At 46.2% G+C, this 18,044-nt stretch overlaps 1 protein-coding gene across 4 annotated transcripts in view; it reads left to right on the top strand.

Annotated features, from left to right (window-relative positions):
- Positions 1–2,935: 2,935 nt before the first annotated feature.
- Positions 2,936–18,044, top strand: part of LOC102691410 (endothelin receptor type B-like) — a 21,739-nt gene continuing 6,630 nt past the window's right edge. The window contains exons 1-5 of one of the 4 annotated variants that reach the window (XM_006632961.3): positions 2,936–3,239; positions 8,223–8,293; positions 13,428–13,917; positions 15,904–16,016; positions 16,933–17,137. In XM_006632961.3, the coding sequence (XP_006633024.2) occupies positions 13,489–13,917; positions 15,904–16,016; positions 16,933–17,137 (747 nt within the window). In that variant the 5' untranslated portion in view covers positions 2,936–3,239; positions 8,223–8,293; positions 13,428–13,488. Of the gene's footprint in view, positions 3,240–5,847; positions 6,063–8,222; positions 8,294–13,427; positions 13,918–15,903; positions 16,017–16,932; positions 17,138–18,044 lie in introns of those variants that run through there. The other 3 variants (XM_069193647.1, XM_015351640.2, XM_069193648.1) reach the window with 3 other exon arrangements.

Genomic DNA, 18,044 nt, shown 5'->3' with positions numbered 1-18,044 from the left:
AGGGAAACAAACTGAAGAAGACTTCACTAAAAAGTAGCATTGAAAATAGGTATAACTTATAACTGGGGAAGTCAAAGATAGAAAGAATAAGTTTCTTGGCCTTTAAAAGTAATTCTTTTCTATTAAAAATGCATTGATCTCTGCAGATTCTTAAAAAAAATATTTCACCATTTGGAACGCAGACTTATCTCTGTAAATAAGTATTGCACTGCATCGCATTCCACAGTTAGCCCTGATGGGTTTATAAAATTACCTTTCAGAGCTCAATAACTGTTTTCCCTCCATCTAGGAGTTCTCAAACACGAGGAACCTGCACTTTGCATGAGGCTTGGGAACCTGCTTTTTGTCAGTGCTCGACGGCAGGAAGAGAAGAGACTGCCTGAGCTGGCCTCTTCCGTAGTTCCTGTCAGGATCATTACAGCCATCCAGGAAGTTCTTCTCTGCTGCTCTTCTTAACTGCTCAGACACAAGCCACAGCCCCTAGGGCACCCCAGCTGTCTGCAACACCAACCTCCTCCCAGAGACCGAGTGCATGCAACACAGTACTGAGCACAAAACGGAGCAGACACTGAACGCCTGCCTTGTGCATGACTCAAGTCCTTTAAGTAGGCGGGGGGTGGTTCTAACAAGGCAGTGTGGGCAGTGTTTCTGGACTCTGAGCCTTTAAATCAATGCTTAATGGTTTACCACATCTTCCTCATGGTTAATCGATGATGGCCAATGGCGTTTAGAAAGATATGCCCCGGGAAATCTCCAGGGGTCACATCAGTGTTCCTCAGAGCCATAAAGATTTCACAACAGACGGTTTCAAGATACACAGCAAAGCCTTTCCCCATCTCCTTCTGTCAGCAGCGGCTTCCATGCCTGTTACGATATTCATTCACTACGGCGTTTGTGCTGATCCCGAAGGAACGTTGCTGGAAGACTTTCCTGAAAGACTGTCTGCTCACTGGCGGATTCACTGAGTGATGAGCCGCTTCCTAAAGCATAATGTGCCCAATAAACGACATCGAGAGTGGGACGGCTAGCTTATGGGAGGCATAATTCACGTTCCCTAAAGAGGTGGATTTGTAGTGTCACATATTCTATGTCTGCAGCTCCCTGATATACAGCTATATTAATGTAAGCGATTTTATTTGAAAAAAAAAAACTACACAGATTAAAGTAACATATTTTTGGTTTCCGGTGCATAATTCAAGAGGCTGCAGCCAAATCACAGACAGCCAGACTGTTGCGCAAACCTCGCCAGTCGTTTGTAAAGCGCTGTCTCTAGCGTTTAAATGAAGAGAGCGCGGCGCAATTTACTTCAAAAGGTGTGCGCAGACTGCGAGTATCTCTAGCGAGCCAGATGTCAAACATCGTGACTCCTGCCTTGTTTAATTTATCCCAGGCTCTTCGTGTGCGCTGGGGGAAAGCCACGCTTGCCTTAGGAGCGCGTATTGTAACCGGGCAGGTTTCTGTGTATAGACTGTGAGGGGTGGGCGGGTGAGCGGATAGGATTGTCTAGGGATTTCAGGACTTTTGATCTGTTTGCTCTCCCCTCACGGTCGTGGACTGGAGTAATTGTGCTGGCGTGCGGCGGGGGGCGCTTTCATTTCCACGCAGTGCAACTTCTGCGTCCACTGGTCCCGCCAGTAACCCCTGCCCCGCGCAGAAAGTGCTGCTTAGCAGGGAATGTGAACATAGTCGGACCAACGGGGGGGCCACTCAAAACTGAAATCGCTTTTTTAAAAAACGTTCTTCTCAGCGCGCAGTCGAGGTTGTTTTTGAGGGGGGAAAAAAAAGGAAACGTCTGATTTTTTTTTCTCATCTTGCGTTGTAACCCATTCGTTTGCAAACGCCTGGCGTGGGTCAGAAATAAAAAAAAAAAAGTGTTTGGCTGTGGGCATTTTGTCATCAAAATAATGCCAATAATGTCAACCTGTCTGTCGCATAGCACGGTACAGGACCAGGTACACAAGACATCACACTCAAGGGTTTAAGATCTTTCTCTGCTAGACGTACACGCCAACACCATGCAGAGCCGACGCTCTGTTGGGAAACAATAAATGAAACCCGCTGGTTTATCACACCCGCCAAGGTCTGGAAGTTGTGGGAAGTTGCAAAGGTGGTTTCTATTCGAAACACGCACAGCTTCTAACAAAGAGACCTGTGAAAAGAACGAAAGTGCCCCCAGGACTGCAGAAAGCGGAGAGGGGACAGCGTTTGCACGCAGGACACTGCGGGAAATTAGATGGGACAACACGCTTAAGGCAGGGAGGGCGGCTCCGCAGGGCACACCCTAAGCAGGACCCCGGCTCGGCCTCTGTCTGGGGGTCTTGCAAGTTGGCTAAGACGCCGTCCTCTCCTGGGGGACGAATACGGCTCCTCACAGCGCCGGCCTCCCGGACGCCACAGGTAAGAGGAGCCCACCCCCCTCCTCTAATAATGACCCCCCTGCTCGACTGACAGCCTCACAATTCAATTCAGTTGTCAATTCAAGGTGCTTTATTCGCATGACGGAGGGGTACAGTCGGTGCTCCCTCACTCTCACCCGGAGCCACCCGTGAAAGTGGCGGGGTGACTTCTGGATAATCGATCCCTATCATCACAGATTCCGCTCCCTCCTGTTGATCTCTCCGAGCGCTCAAGACCTACTAGGCGGACTTCGGGTTGGTTTTCGGGTCTGCTGGTGTGGTGTACAGACAGAGCAGGGGAAAGGTTGAGACGCCGCGTAAAAGTACTTTATCACCCCCCCAAATCTAGTTTTCATTATACTGTACGTGTGCGTGCCTGCCTGTACTAAGCATCCTCTCTTTCAGTATCTAATAAAAAAACGATACAGTTCTAGATCCGTTTCTTCCCCTGCACAGCACTTGTGAATCCCATTGGCTCCCCAGCGATCGCCCGGGGGGACAGAAGAGATACAAACTACTATAAAACTCAAGAGTGTCCCCTCAGCGTGCCAGAGGGAGAGAGAGCGCGAGGCGGAGAGGAGGACAGGCACGGGCTGGAGCAGCAAGAGGCTCGAGGACGAGGTTCCCTTTGCGCGAGGAAATCCGTCTTTTTTCCGAAGTTTAGTTACTTTTCGTGCGGGCAGGAGTAGCTGTAGTTTTTGCCGCTTGATAAGAGCTGGGAAAAAAAAACGTCGGGGGTCCGAATGGAATAAAACTATTACCTGATCCAGGACAAACCACGCGACAAGAGGAGATTGGTCCTTAAATTTTTTCCTTTTCTTTTTAAAGAGTGTCCGGAAAAGGGTAAGCGTGTCAGTTTATAAACGTTTAAATACAATTTTGTGTCTATTTTTAAATAACCCTGAAAGAATATTAACATCTTAAGCCGTGAACTGTAATTTGTGAATCCACGGTATTTTCGAAAATCGAAACATGTTCGTTTGTTCAATCCTAGAAGTGTTTTTTTTTATATACTTCAGCTGTTGGTTTGCTTACATTCTCTAACTTGGTGTAGTTACTGACAGCTCGGTGTAGTTACTGACAGCTGTCTGATCCGCATGAAGGGTGAAAAACGACTTCTACAAGAAGAGCAAAACTAACCAGGCAGAAGGCTGGGGATATTTCCTCACAGATACGTCAGGAAACACTAAAGGGGATTGTTTGGAAAAAGATAAATTATTATATTAAGCGGAGGACCTTAATCGGAACAATTCACAGCAAGTTTGCGCTACCTTGAGATCTATCATACAGGAAAAAAAAAAACAGATTAAAAAAATTACTGAGGCAAGCACACACCAGGGAAATTAAAACAGTAAGAACTGTGCGACTGCTTCCGTGCACACAATTCCTGACAACCAAAGCACTGAAAGTAGTAAGTGAAAAGACGCGTCTTCACGAAAGTTGCGAGTCTCTGCGTCAGCAAAAACTGTGATGCAGAGTTAAAGGTGGGAGGAAAATCGATTAGATGAAATGCCATGATTCTAAAAGCAAATGACTTCCAGAGTGCATATAGTCCCACTTCGGGGTTGTGAAATATCACTAGTACGACACAGTTTATTGACCTTGTCTGTTCACACAGCTTTGATCTCACGGTTTCGTAACTACGGCTGGTTGCGAGAGGGATTTCGGGGAAAAAGGGACAACATCTATAACGGAAAACTCACAGCCCCTTCGTCCACAACGTAAACACAAACATTTCTCGTTGCATCGGACAAAAGGCCGCCTTTTTAGTTCTTTAGCTCAGCTAGCGCTGTCATAACGTGAAAGAACTTAAACTCTTTAAAAGAGTTACTGAAAATTCACTCAGAGACGGTACAGATGTTAAAGAAAATAGTGGAGAAAAAAAACACGGGCAGACGATTTGAGGTGGAATAAACTAAGAATTAAATTAGGGAAGGTGAACCGTATGGTTTATAGCAAATAACCGTTCCTTACCCAGGCAGCGTGCGTCATCTTCCAGCTGTTTCTAACTTCGCTTCACAACTGTACAAGGACGCACTGCGCTTGTTTACAAGTCCTGCATAAAACGTAAACTTCAGCCGCCCTCACACTAGCACCGCAGTTTTAATCATCATAGACCAGGACCGACACCAGATAGGAGACCTCCAGAGTATCCTCTGGCTGAAACAGCCTATTTCTATCTCTAGATAAAACCCTAATGTCCCAGGACCGAACTTATCCTAAATTAAAAACATTTCCATTCTCTCCCCGCCCGTCCATATATTCTTAAGCTTTTTTCAGCAGCGTTGCTCGAGCGCAAAATTTGCACCCGTTTTCTCTAAAAAATGTTTGACGAAAACATTGGATCAACATTGGAAAACATTGGTTTTCCACATCTTGGCTACCGGCTCTCTCGGATGTTTTCGACAGTTTCGGAGTCATTCTTGAGCCCAAAGTGCCCTGCAAATGTTTCCTATGACTTTCAGGCCCGGCTCTGCGAATTGCAGTGCACGTTTGCACGTCCGCTCGGTTCAGTTTCTCTCCGTATCCGGGGCAACAGGTCAAGGAACCCCCGGACCAGCCACCTTCTGGTCTCGAGACGTTTTAGGGCTCCGCGCTCACGGGCTTGCAGGGTATTGAAAAGTGGGCTTGTTTTCGTGAAGCGAGTGAAAAACAGTAATCCCACCGACAGTGTAAAATGAAAACGAGACCACCCCCTACTCCTTACGCCGAGGTCGGTTCTGGAGTGTGATAATTATCAGTCATCAATAATCATGATAATCAATAATCAATAATCATAATGAACGGCTTTATTTTCAGGAGTTGAGTGATTCCACAGACCCCAGTGTGAATTTAATATGAAAGCATCGACGTGCTATACAATTACCGGGTACTTAAGCGATTTAAAACCACATTCAAAGATCGTTATCAGCCAAGAGGCAGCGAGTCGCATTGTCCCTGTAGACTGACTGCGGGCAGCTTGCCCATCTAATCATTCATTTCCTACGGAGATTGCCCTCAGTGTTCTCAATAGGAAGTCAGAATTAGCCTTTATTTCTAAAACCATAACGTGACTGTTCGTAGATTTGAATGCAGAATTAGTGCGCGGTTTCCGTGGGGATACTGGATTGTGCAGTATGGGTTTTAATGATCGCAGAACATTAAACAGAAGGAGGGATGTGAACTATGTTGCTAAACTCCGTTTGAACTTAGATATTCGTTAACACGAATCGGCAATTAAAAAGGTTTTGCGGCCTGCTTTTGTATTAGATGATCGTCTGAAAAGATATATAACTATGTGAGACGTGGGAGAATTTTACGTAGATGTAAATGAGCTTCAGGTAGTTTTTTAAAAGCCTTTTTAACAACAACAACAACAACAACAACAACAAAATATCGCATGCATTGTCCCCAGGTTCCCTCGATCTTGTTTCCCTGAAACTCTACGAGTGCCAGTGAACGACCTTCGACTGGTAAAACTCCACAGCGGAAAATCTGGGCCAAAAGTCTCTCGCAGTTCCGCGCAGTACAACTTGTACAGGTCGGGCAGGAAACTCGGCGTGTTTTCGTTCGCGGCTCTGCAACGCCACGGGTTGCGCACAGAGTTTTCAGTCCTGTCGGCATCACAAATTCCCAACAGACCACAGAAAGGAAAGACGGAGTGTCATCGCCCAGGAGGTGAAGTCAGTAAGTAGCATAGGACCATTTTAATAAGATGAACGTTATTTAAAAGTGATATTTTTAAAGAAACCGTTGTCCACCGTAAATAATCTGTAAAATAAAAAGTTAATAATAATAATAAAATGCAGACTAAAGATTAGGTATTTTTTGCATTCTTAAGAGCAATCAATTACTTAAATTGCATTAACCCCTTACATATCAACATTCCTCTTACAATTGTAGTCTGCTTTTATGATGAACTTTTCTAGGCGGTGACAGAAACCTTATTCTAGCGCAGTAAACCATAGACATCGGATATCTTAAGGGTTAGGGGTAATTTACATACAGTATATATGTAAATATACTGCACATACTGTATATTAGTATTTTCACCACGTGTATTTGTGAAATTATCAAACTGACCAGAAATATTATTCTTAAGAAAATAACGCTATTATTATTATTATACTGATGATAGTGATTATTATCTTATTACATCGTTAAAGATACTTTGAACAAACTACAGTATGTCCAAAATTCAGCAGCCAGAATCAAGACCAGGTCTAGCGCAAATGATCACATTACTCCTCTACTGGAGTCCCTGCACTGGCTTCCGTTCAAATTCCGTGTAGACTTTAAAATCCTCATGCTCACGTATAAGGCTCTGCATGTCTTGACACCTCCGTACCAGTCTGAACTATTATCGCCCTACTCCCCACCTCGCAATCTCCACTCTTCAAATTCTGCCCTCCTTACTGTCCCCCAAGCCCGTCTACATTGTAGGGGTGACGGGACCTTCTCCTGTTATGCCCCCAAGCTCTGGAACTCTCTCCCCAAGGATATCAGAGAGTCACCTTCTCTAAACTCTTTCAAATCCAGACTCCAAACCCTCTTCTTTAGAAAAGCCTTTACTGAACTGGTTCCATTCTTCACCCCTCTGCTTTTCCTAGTACCACCATCCCCGGTCTCCTCTGTGTATTGTAATTGTGTTTTATCTTGTGTATTCTTTTTTATTTATTGTTGTTGTTGTTCTGTAAAGCGCTTTGAGAAGCCACCTTTAAAGGCGCTGTAACATAAAGTTTATTATTGTTATTATTATTATTATTATTATTATTATTATTATTATTATTATTATTATTACATGTTTGAGGTTTTTTTTTTTTTGTTTTTGGTTATAATATTAAAAAAAAACATTTAAGTATCAGCGATAAGCACACCTTCGGATTACTCTTGTGTTGGAGAGGAAAGGTAGTAATATCGAAACCAAGAAATGAATTAGACGAGTATCACGATAACCAAGGCTTCTCGAAGAGTGTGGGTTGGGGCGAACAGTTGAAAAAAGCATGCCGAAGACACAGAATCGAGGCGTTTCTTACTGGGGCAAAAACCAAATGCATTTTAACCAGATTCACGAGGATAATTGGTCATCTAGGATGCACTGTAATTGTACAAGTAATCACTAAACCGAGCAACATTAGCGGAAATTAAACACTCACATTTCATCATGTGTGCATAATGCAAGTTGAGCGTTTATAGACGGGAATAGATAAGACTTCGCAGGAAGGCGGATGTTTAACTGTGGCTACACAAAATACGGCAAATTTGATTAATTTTCCGTTCTGTAACCTTCGCTGAAGGTGTAAACAGATCCCTGACTCGAGTCAAACCGCAGTTCCTCCCCCAGCCCTCCATAGACCAAGCAAATAAACGCACAAGTTCAGTCCAGGTGTTGTACCGAACACACTAACTACGGCTGGTCGTTGAATCAATTCACTGATTGCCGCGTATGTGTCTGATCTTGGGGACCCACGGGGATCTCGAGAATATGCTAAAAGATTTTTATTTTTCACTGTAGTCCATTCTTTTACCAGACAAAGTTAAAACCTTTCATCCCTGTGTTACTGGAAGATGGCCTCCAGGCTGACGGCTCACAGAAACATCGTCTCGAACCCGGCGATACATCAGACACAGAGTTTTTTTTTTTAAATTAAATACCCATTTAAAAAAAGTTGTAAAACGAGGAATCCTACAGAACGGAGAGCGGCAAGTTAACAGTTAAAAAAAAAGCCCCCTTTCGAAAATACCCAGGGCGTGGTGACGTTTGTCCCGCGACAAGGTCTCTCACGCGGCTTAGCTATGGTATTGGTTCCAGAACAGTAAATGGTCACTTCTTTCTTTATTTACTAGGCAGGACACCCCGGTCCAACCCATCTAACACTTCGAAAACAGACAGATAAACAAGCGACCAGTGTGTGCTGGTAAGAGCACTTTATCATTATCTCCTCAAGGCAGTTTGTATGCGCCCGGGTTCTGCAGGTTTCTCGCTCCAGCTGGGCGCTCAGATAAGAGCAAGCACTTCAAGTAAACTTAAAACACCAGAAGAGCGCACTCCGCTCCGGCCGTTTCTCGAAAGAAGCCGGGTGTCAGCTAAGACAGCGCAGTCTCATTCTCGTGGTCTCAGTTCGCGATGCACCTCCATGTAGTTTCTACTGGTGTCCTCTGGACTGCTTCCCTATTTGTTCCAAAGCGATTCACAGGGGTGACTTTGTCGATCCTTTGAGTATTTTGTGCATTTGAATCTGGTTCCCTCGCTGTGTTTTATTGACATTTCAAACCTTCACTGTTCTTTTCCAGTTGTAATACTGAGAAAAATCATTTACTGTGTATTTTAACATAGTAACATTGAACATCAGACATTGTCTACTGTTCCTGTATCTTTGTCGCGCTTGGAAAAGCCACCTTTAAAGGCGCTATATAAAATAAAGTTGATCATTTCTATCTTTCTTTCCCCTTAAACTTTGTCTCCTTCCATTATAGTCTGCTTTCCTGGAACTATAAGCCCTTGTTTTGCACTATACCTGTAAAGTTTCGGTCATACCTTATGATCACAGTGTCCTAATGCTCTGTCTTGATGATCACACTCTGTCCCGCTAGGACAAACCCTAAATGCTGTCTGTACCCTACACTAAGTCTGAAAGCGGTCTTTAGGCATGTCTCCCTTTCAATGTTGACTTCTGATATCCTGATTAATGTTGCCCAATCTTTGTGAGGAAAATGTACATTTCCCATGACAATCGCTTCTACCTTTATACACATATGATGAGATCAGGAATATAGGACTGTGTTAGAATGAATATCTGAATTTTGTGATTGGTAGCATACTTCTGAAATCATGTATCCTGCTTGTAAATGGTCATATAATAGATAATTCCTGAGACCCTTGATTTAACTAGATTCATTTTCTGTGCCTGAATGCCTTTTGCATTGTTTAGACCCCCCATCTCCACTTGTGCCTTGTCTCCTGTCCCTCCAAAATGCTGTGTAACCACCAACCTGCCGTATTAGTTACTGTTATTCTCTTGTACACGATTCCACTTACATCACATCTCCTGTTAATGCTCTAGCTTCTGTCTCACATATTTTGCTCCTAATACTTACTATAGTTCTAATCAAGGGTTTAGGGTTTTCTGGTTGATGCTGAATAGTCCATTAAACTTATGTTTACTTACACTTATGTAGCACTTTTCTGGACACTCCACTCAAAGCGGAGATAATGGAGACTCCCCTCCACCTGGATGATGCGACGGCAGCCACAGTGCGCCAGAACGCTCCCCACACATCAGCGATCAGTGGGGAGAGCAAAGTGATGAAGCCAGTTCAGAGATGGGGATTATTAGGAGGCCATGATTGGTAAGGGCCAATGGGAAATTTGGCCAGGGCGCCGGGGTTACACCCCTACTCTTTTCAAGAAACGCCCTGGGATTTTTAATGACCACAGAGAGTCAGGACCTCCGTTTTACGTCTCATCCAAAGGACGGCGCCTGTTTACAGTATAGTGTCCCCGTCACTATACTGGGGCATTAGGACCCACATAGACCACAGGGTGAGCGCCCCCTGCTGGCCCCACTAACACCTCTTCCAGCAGCAGCCTTAGTTTTCCCCCAGGAGGTCTCCCATCCAGGTACTGACCAGGCTCACACCTGCTGAGCTCCAGTGGGGCTGCCAGTGGTGAGTTGCAGGGTGATATGGCTGCTCGCTAATCAACCCGTTTTAGTAACTGTAACTCTATGAATGATTATTCTGAAGGTCTTTTAAAGCTGATTAATGAGAACTTTGGTAAAGTTAAGGTTATCTATAAAACAATGAGAAGCCAGGTTAGAAGTATTCACAGTTACACAGCTAAATAAATAATTAGACCAGCTGTGAAACTGTGATCCCAGATGGAAAAGGTAAACAGATGACAGTGGGCCTCCAGGAGCTGGGAGGGACTCCCCAGGTTGTGGCCTTGGCTGTCTGTCTGTTCCTGGGGTGTCTTTTTGACTGTACCCCCTGTGCGTGTCAAACAGATTTCCGCTCAACTCCCCCCCTTCCAGTCTTTTCGGATGTAGATCCTTGCCCAAAGTTCTTAATTGAACTAATTATTTAATTGGAGCCTTTTAGCTGTTTCTAGCTTGTACAACATCTTATTGTGTGCACATTTTATGGGCTTTTTGAAATTTCAAAGCAGTTTACGAACTCATTTGTTATAGCCGAGGGTTTAATTGGTCTAGTAGAGGAAATAATTAAGGTGTTAATTAAGTAATGGAGTCATCCTCTGGGGGCACAATACAGCAGGCTCAGGGGTTTTAAAGACTAGGATTCAGAACCTCTCCATCAAAGGAATCATTTTATCAACACTCACTGAGCTCAGACTTCTGGCAGAATTTCACATTAAATACAGGCTTGGCCTACAGCACTGCCTCACAATCTGGCACTAATGAAGAGAATGAGATTTTCTTTTATTACAGTCTCTGAGCCACTAAAACATGCCATCTGTTTTCACCAAAATGTATTATACGGATCGTCAATTTTGATACCAAGGTAGAGTAAGTGCTGTAGGCTTTAGAGTGTGGCAATACATGAATTACAATTTGACAGCTATAAAAACAACAAAATGTAATATGAATTTAAATTGACCAAAGAAATGCCACAGTTACCTACTGGTTACCAGTTACTGATGTGCATGGAGAAAACTGGTGTTCCCTTACCTAACCGCATGCTCTGCATTAATCCCGATTCCGTGAAAGGCTGGGGTCCGAGTCTCGCAGGCACGAACGACAGAGGTCATGACCTCCAGCCTTGCAGCGGAGCAGACAGAGACAGACCCCAGACCCAGTCTGGAGGGGAGAGACAGATCACTTCAGCGTGATGACAGGACGTGCCCCAGGCCACACGTGTCCTAGGGTTTGCTCAGGGCGCTGTTGTAAAATGACTTATTAGTCTTATTAGTTTTATTGATCGGTCCGAGGCGTCCCACCGCAAGTTTTGAATCATGTGAAAATTTAAGTCATTTTGACAAACAAAGTTGTAAATCTGAGCAATGTGATGATCCCTCGGGACCAAATATGAGCTTAGCAGCTGATGCAGCTAATGGCAGGTTTATAGGACATGCAGTACTGCAGGTGGTCTGCTGTTGGATCACAGCTCAGATGTGCACAAGTGTCACGTCCCTGGCTCAGTGCGCTCAGGTTTAACAGCTGATAGCACAGGCACGTCTGCTGGTGCTTCCTGCTCCTGTCTCACTGGGAATAACCAGTGGAGTCCTGTCAGCAGGGTGGGAGCAGCCTTCTGCTCCTCTGCTCTTTGGAGTCAAGTACTGCAGCATGTTCAAGAGCAGGTGGCAGGAATAGATCCGTCTGCCTGCTATCAGGGAGGAGAGGGCGAGAGCCACACAAGAGCTTCATGATGACAGCTTATTTACTACTGAGGAGCACTCCAGCTGAGCTGTGTAGCTGTGTCTGATTATGTGCACCACAAAAATTAAAGATGCACTAAAAACAGAGGGCAGTGTGAAATGCACAAGGAGTCCTCAATGACCTTTGTGGTTGGTTGTTGGAATTCAATACAGAAAAGACCCCCTAACAGCCCCCCTTCAGGTTTCTGCAGATGTGTGGAAGTTTTGTCCCCAGGGTATTTGGCAAGACTTTTTCTGGGTTGTAAGTGGAACAATATATTTATCAGAGCCCCGAATGCCAGGGGGGCTCGAGCTTGCCCTGCAGATGTTTGGAAACAGTCAATCGTCCCATTCAGAGACAAAGAAGCACACAGCAGAGTGAGAGCTAACTTGTGATGCCTTGGAGAGCGGGGGTAGCACTGTCCCGCACAGTCTCGGTCCCATGATCCCGGTCATGGGAGTAATTGGAGGATGCACACGGGTCTGCACACGAGCGAGCATGTGTTCATTGTGGCGTGCACCAGTACATAGAGTAGCAGATCCTGCTAGCTCCCTGCAGCCTCTCAGTTTTGTGTTAGATTTGCATTCAACCAAAACAAATTGATAGTGGTTAGATTAGATGCAATGTTATTTCTCAGTAAGATGCCTTTGTAAGTGATGGACATAAACATCTTTGTTTTGTGCTGGTGAAAACCAGCAAGAGCAAAGCCCGAAAACCTAAAATAAAACCAGTAAGAATTTCTGTAGTCTATTTAAACTTTTCAGCAGGAAATGTATTTTCCTAAGTGACTCTTTCCAAACCACATGTCACCAGTCCAGGCTGGATCACCAGTAGCTACAAGTGGTGCATAATGAATTGTACAGTTGATGACTTTCCAGAAAGTGTTTTCACACTGCTGATCACTGGGAATCTAGCTTTCCATGTAAGCGGCGGTCCTTCAGGAGCAAGGAAATGCTTTTTGCTCCTCAGGGGAGCTCTTGAAAAGGAGAAGCGTTATGCATGGTGATGTACGGTGCTATACAGCATGGTGTTGCTGAATGGCACACACCCGGCAGAATCAGCCCTGGGGTATTGAGTAGTGCAGGGATGGCTGCTGAGAAACACACTCTCTGCAGAGGACTTGCACTCTGAATCCCCCAGGCCTTTTCACTCCGTGCATTTCCAGCCTCCAGCCCTTGAGTTCGGAGGGGAGGTGGGAAAACAGTTAAGCTCCAAACAAAATCCAGCCATTTTCCAAGCCCTTCTTCCAATTCCGGGTCCCAGGAGAGCCACAGCCTCTCCCAGCAAGTACTAGGTGCAAGGCAGGGTACACCCTGGGTGGGACACTAGTCCATCAGAGGACCAACACAGACACACACACCCTCACACCATAGCCAGTTTTAACAGAGGCCATGTAGGCTACCGGCATGTCTCCAGACTGTGGGAGGAAACCAGAGCAGCCGGGAACAAGGGGAGAACATGCAAACTCCACACAGACAGCACCCCAGGTGGAATTGAATCAAGTGTTGTAAGGCAGTAATGCTCACTGCTGCACCACCATGCCACCCTGCCAAGAAAAATCCACACAAATTAAGAGTGACAAAGATCAGCCAAACACTTTAGCTGCATGAAACAGTTTCCCCAGCGCTTTCTCAGGACTTCAGGCCTGGTGAGTGATGCCGGGCTGTTCTCTCTGCAGGACTGCGCGCCACGGCCTGGTCTCTCCCCACCCCCCCTGCTCCCCAGCCACTGGGCACAGAATGAAGGCCGCCGTGTTCCTCCTCCTCCTGGAGCTGTGGATGGCCGCCTCGGGGGCCACGCGCTTCATCCGGGACACCACGCCGAGCAGCCCCCGGGAGGGGCCGGGCCGGAGGGGCCTGACGGGGGTCGGCGCGGCAGGGTCCCCGGGCTGGAACGCCTCCTCGGACCTCCCGGCGCTGTCCAACCCGCCCCGCTCCTATTTCCCCCCCATGTGCGCGAAGCCCACGGAGATCAAGCACGCGTTCAAGTACGTCAACACGGTGGTGTCCTGCCTGATCTTCGTGGTGGGGATCATCGGGAACTCCACGCTGCTGCGCATCATCTACAAGAACAAGTGCATGCGCAACGGCCCCAACGTCCTGATCGCCAGCCTGGCCCTCGGGGACCTGCTGTACATCCTCATCGCCATCCCCATCAACGTCTTCAAGGTGAGGCAGGGAGGGCAGCTCGCGACCGGGGACGGAGACTGCCTGTGCCTCTCCTCCCCCTCCGTCCTCCGTCCTCCGTCTTCGCTGGGCCACTCCCGTCCGCACCCGAGAGCTCGTCCTCTCTATTCCCCAAAAACCCGGACCGCCCATCCGGGAGTCTGCAACGGGGCAGCCGGGAAGGGGAGGTGAACTGTGGGTGGAGCCACCAGAGGGCGACGATGAGACATTCTATCTGCTATATTAACTAGAGGAAATTATTTAATAATACTACAAATAATAATAATAACAATTCCTTATAAAAGAAAAAAATCCCTATCAAAGTCTCAGGGTGAGATCTCTTGCATCATTAGGAAAAAAAAGCAGTCCGGGTTAAAATGAACACTTTTCTGTTTGAGTTACAGACTTATTTGTAAGCTGTGTCAGCTGCTGGAAAAATGAATACAGCCTCACATTAGTGCTGGAAGGCACCGTTACACCGTGTCTCTGTTACAGGCTCCACAATATTAGGGACAACCCGTGTGCAGATTTCCCTACCGCATTGCCGGTCAAGGCGGAGATCTGTTACAGAGTCAGTGTAGAAGATCTTTTTTAGTAAGGAGCTGCAGTTCAGCCACAGCTTTCACAGCCTGTCCCAGTAGCAGCTCTCGTCCTTTTAGCTACTAATTCCAGCTCATCTTGAATTACCCTGCCTGCAATTTCAGAAATGGTATCTCTGCAAAACCCGTCCATGCTGGTGTGAAGCATCAAAGAGATGGTCCCTTCCAGGACCTCTTCCACCATGTCAGAGGCTCCTAATGCGCTGCAGTTCAGTGCAGGTCTGGCTTCAACCCAGTGGGTCTCGCACAAAGTATTACCATCGAAGCAGAGTGACAACTCATGCAGATGCTCCTGCGTATTAAGGCAGATCAGTTGCCTTTAAACATTAAATCAAACAGGCACGTTCTTGGGGGGGTCACTGCGCTCACAAGAAGCAAAGGCGCGAGTGTGTGGCCATCACGTACGTCGTTAATTCCTGGTGACTGGTTAATTGTCTAAACAACAACACCTTTCACCTCCAGGACAGCTCTCTGCAGAGTGCCACATGTGATCCCAGCTCCTGGTCCGAGAGATTTACTGCCGTAGTAAGAAGAGCTATTATAAAAACCTGACCTCACTCTCTCACCCACAGACCTCTGTTTCTCTAGCAGCTTTCAGAGGCAGAAACTGTCCATCAGATCTGAGCGCAGGTCGCTTTGGGAAATGACTACGTCGTCAAATTACCGAGAGAACATAAATTTAAATCTGTCTTTTTTTTGTTTGTTGAGGAAGCGCATGTCTGCCCCCAGTTTGGGATGTCATTTAGGCGCACTTCCCTGTGGTTTGCACTTGTGTTTCGTTGTTAATCCTGAAGAAGACCTTAGGTTTGATTTTCTCCACGCTTTTGAGGATATTTAGTACTTTAAATCAGACCCCCTTATAGTCAACATCTCCATTCAAGACTGAAAAGGTTGAGTTCCTCAGTCTGTCAGCCTAGCACATTCCTTTAAGTCCAAGAATACCTATGGTCACTTTTCTCTAATCTGCGTAGTATCAGGCTGTGCGTTTGCTGAAAAGCAAATATCTTCACTAAGCTTTCATTTAAGGAGGTATAAGCCAAGAATGGTGTTATGCAAGACAAATAGTTTATTCCATATTGTATTGAGTTCAACATTTCATCATCATAAAATTATCACAAACACAAATTGCTTGACTCTAAAGCAAACAAGTTTTGAAATTGCTGTCCCAATACTATCAGAGGACACTACATATCGGCTTGCACATCCTGCACATTAACTATTACATTTTTACTGGTCTCACTGGGCTCTGTGCAGGCCAAGCTGAACTGTGTTGTACTTTGTGTGCGGCAATTTGTACAGTATGTGCAACTGAGGTCAATTTTCCAATCCAGCTGTGCATTGATACATCTTTCACATTTGCCTGACCCCAGCTCCTCTGTGCTCTTTCCAGCTGTTGGCAGAAGACTGGCCGTTTGGAGTGCACGTCTGTAAACTGATGCCCTTCATCCAGAAAGCTTCGGTGGGCATTACAGTTCTGAGCCTTTGTGCCCTCAGCATTGACAGGTGAGTCACAGCTCCAGCCTCGATGTCTCTTCGCATTCCTACAGCTGGACTTCCTCAGCTTACCTGGGAAAGAAGGAAGACTCCCATTGCACAGCAGCAGGATAACCACAGGTCCCGGGAGAGGCAATTTTACGCAAAGTAACGGGTGTGAGTAGGATTTCAACAGCCAGAAAGTGAAAAGATGAATCACAGTTCTGCTACACGATGGGAGTACTTCTGACATCCCTGCTCATTACAGCAGAATGGAGGCGTGTTTCAGGCTCTGGACTCAGAAATGGAAGGTTGTGGGTTCAGATCTTGGTTGGGCACCTATTTGCAGAACAATGATTATATAAAGGAAGAATTAACATCCTCCTTTGTGGCTCACTGATGCTCTTGAAATTGCTGGTGTAATGGTGTTATGAGTAGATTTTCACACGGGTTTTTAGAGTTGGGGCTTACGATCTGTTTTCTTACGATCTGCTGAAGGAGGTACAATTGCGATGTACGTCTGCGCGTCTGCATTGTTTCAAGATGCAGATGCAAGGGAGCAAATGACTGGGCCTGATCTGAGCTGACGCATTCCTCCCTCCATGTGCTGTAAATCATTACTGATGGAGGGCTCAAAGGTAACAGAGTTACCGCCTTCCTGGCCTTCTTTCTCCCCAGAGTCCTTCATTGCTATCTTTTTGAAACTATTTTATTGGTGATCCAATTTCTCTAATTGGCCAAGCGGCCGGCCACAGGACACCTCTACCCTGACTCTCCAGAGAACAAATGATTAAAGAGAGCAGATAAACCTGGGCCTGCTAGAGTTGTGCAACAGCGAGATACACGTGTCCTATAGATAACTGGTAGAGAAGCTAGAAGGAATGCTCTTCCGGAGCAGCCCCATTCCCGAGCCGGATGCAGGACGCCTCTCTGTCGCCCCCTGCAGGTACCACGCGGTGACGTCCTGGAGCCGGGTGAAGGGGATGGGCATCCCGCTGTGGAAGGCCGTGGAGGTGACCCTCATCTGGGTGGCGGCCGTGCTGCTGGCTGTGCCCGAGGCCATCGCCTTCGACATGATGGAGATGCCCTACCGCGGCAGCAAGCTCCGCGTGTGCCTGCTGCACCCCCACCAGGACTCCAGCTTCATGAAGGTACGGGGGGGGGGGGGGCTGGACGCCACAGGGGCGGCACCAGAGGACGCCGGGGTTCCACACAGGCCGCAAGAGAGGTTCCCCAGCGCTGGGCCATGTGGCCCAAGTAGCTCGTTTTGGTTGCTGGTAGCCAATTGGAGGATCAAGCCCATCCTTGAGAAAAAAGAGGGCATCAATCTGATCAACTTTAAGCTGTTCCAGACTCCCACAATCCTTGGGGTAAAAGGCCTCCTGCTCCTCGTCTTAATTTGCATTTTAAACGCACTGCTTCCTTTTTCCACTGCTGGTTCTGAATTCTGATAATGCCCCGGAGGATTTTGAATCCTTAAATTCTCTGTCTCCTCAAGCCTAGAAAGATTCTGTCCCTTCAGCCTGCTGTGCGGGGCATTCCTGTCCGATTGCTCTTCTCCAGACTGAATCCAGAGCAGGAATTTGTTTTTGGAAATGTGGTAATTGAAATTGCCCTTGTCATTCTTAATGACGTCTTACTAGTGTGTTTTAAACTTTAATACAGCTTCCCTAGATTTGAGTAGAACACTTCTACCAATATACAGTATTATTACATTTTTTAAATTGTTTTGCTTTCCCACATTGCCTGGAGACAATTATGGTTCCCATGATATCAACACAAAATATTTGCATTTTCATTCAGTAGATACCAGCTTCAAGTTCCTCGTCTTCTGTCTGGATTTTGTGCTGCTTCTACCTGCATGCAACACTGTACATTGAATATCATGAGCGGGCTGCATTTTACCCAGGTGGTTTTTAGCAGCCTCTTTACTTGGGGATCTCCCCTGTCCAGTTGTAGAAGGATACTTAGGCATATTCTTGAGCAAAAAGGCAAGAGAATCGGTTCCTGACACCCCCAACTTTTGGTGTAAAGACCTACATTGTTTTCAGTCCTAAA

Source organism: Lepisosteus oculatus, chromosome 8, assembly GCF_040954835.1.
Source record: "Lepisosteus oculatus isolate fLepOcu1 chromosome 8, fLepOcu1.hap2, whole genome shotgun sequence".
NCBI lineage: Eukaryota > Metazoa > Chordata > Actinopteri > Semionotiformes > Lepisosteidae > Lepisosteus > Lepisosteus oculatus.
Note: the sequence above shows the minus strand (reverse complement) of the source record. Positions and strands in the feature narration are given on the sequence as shown.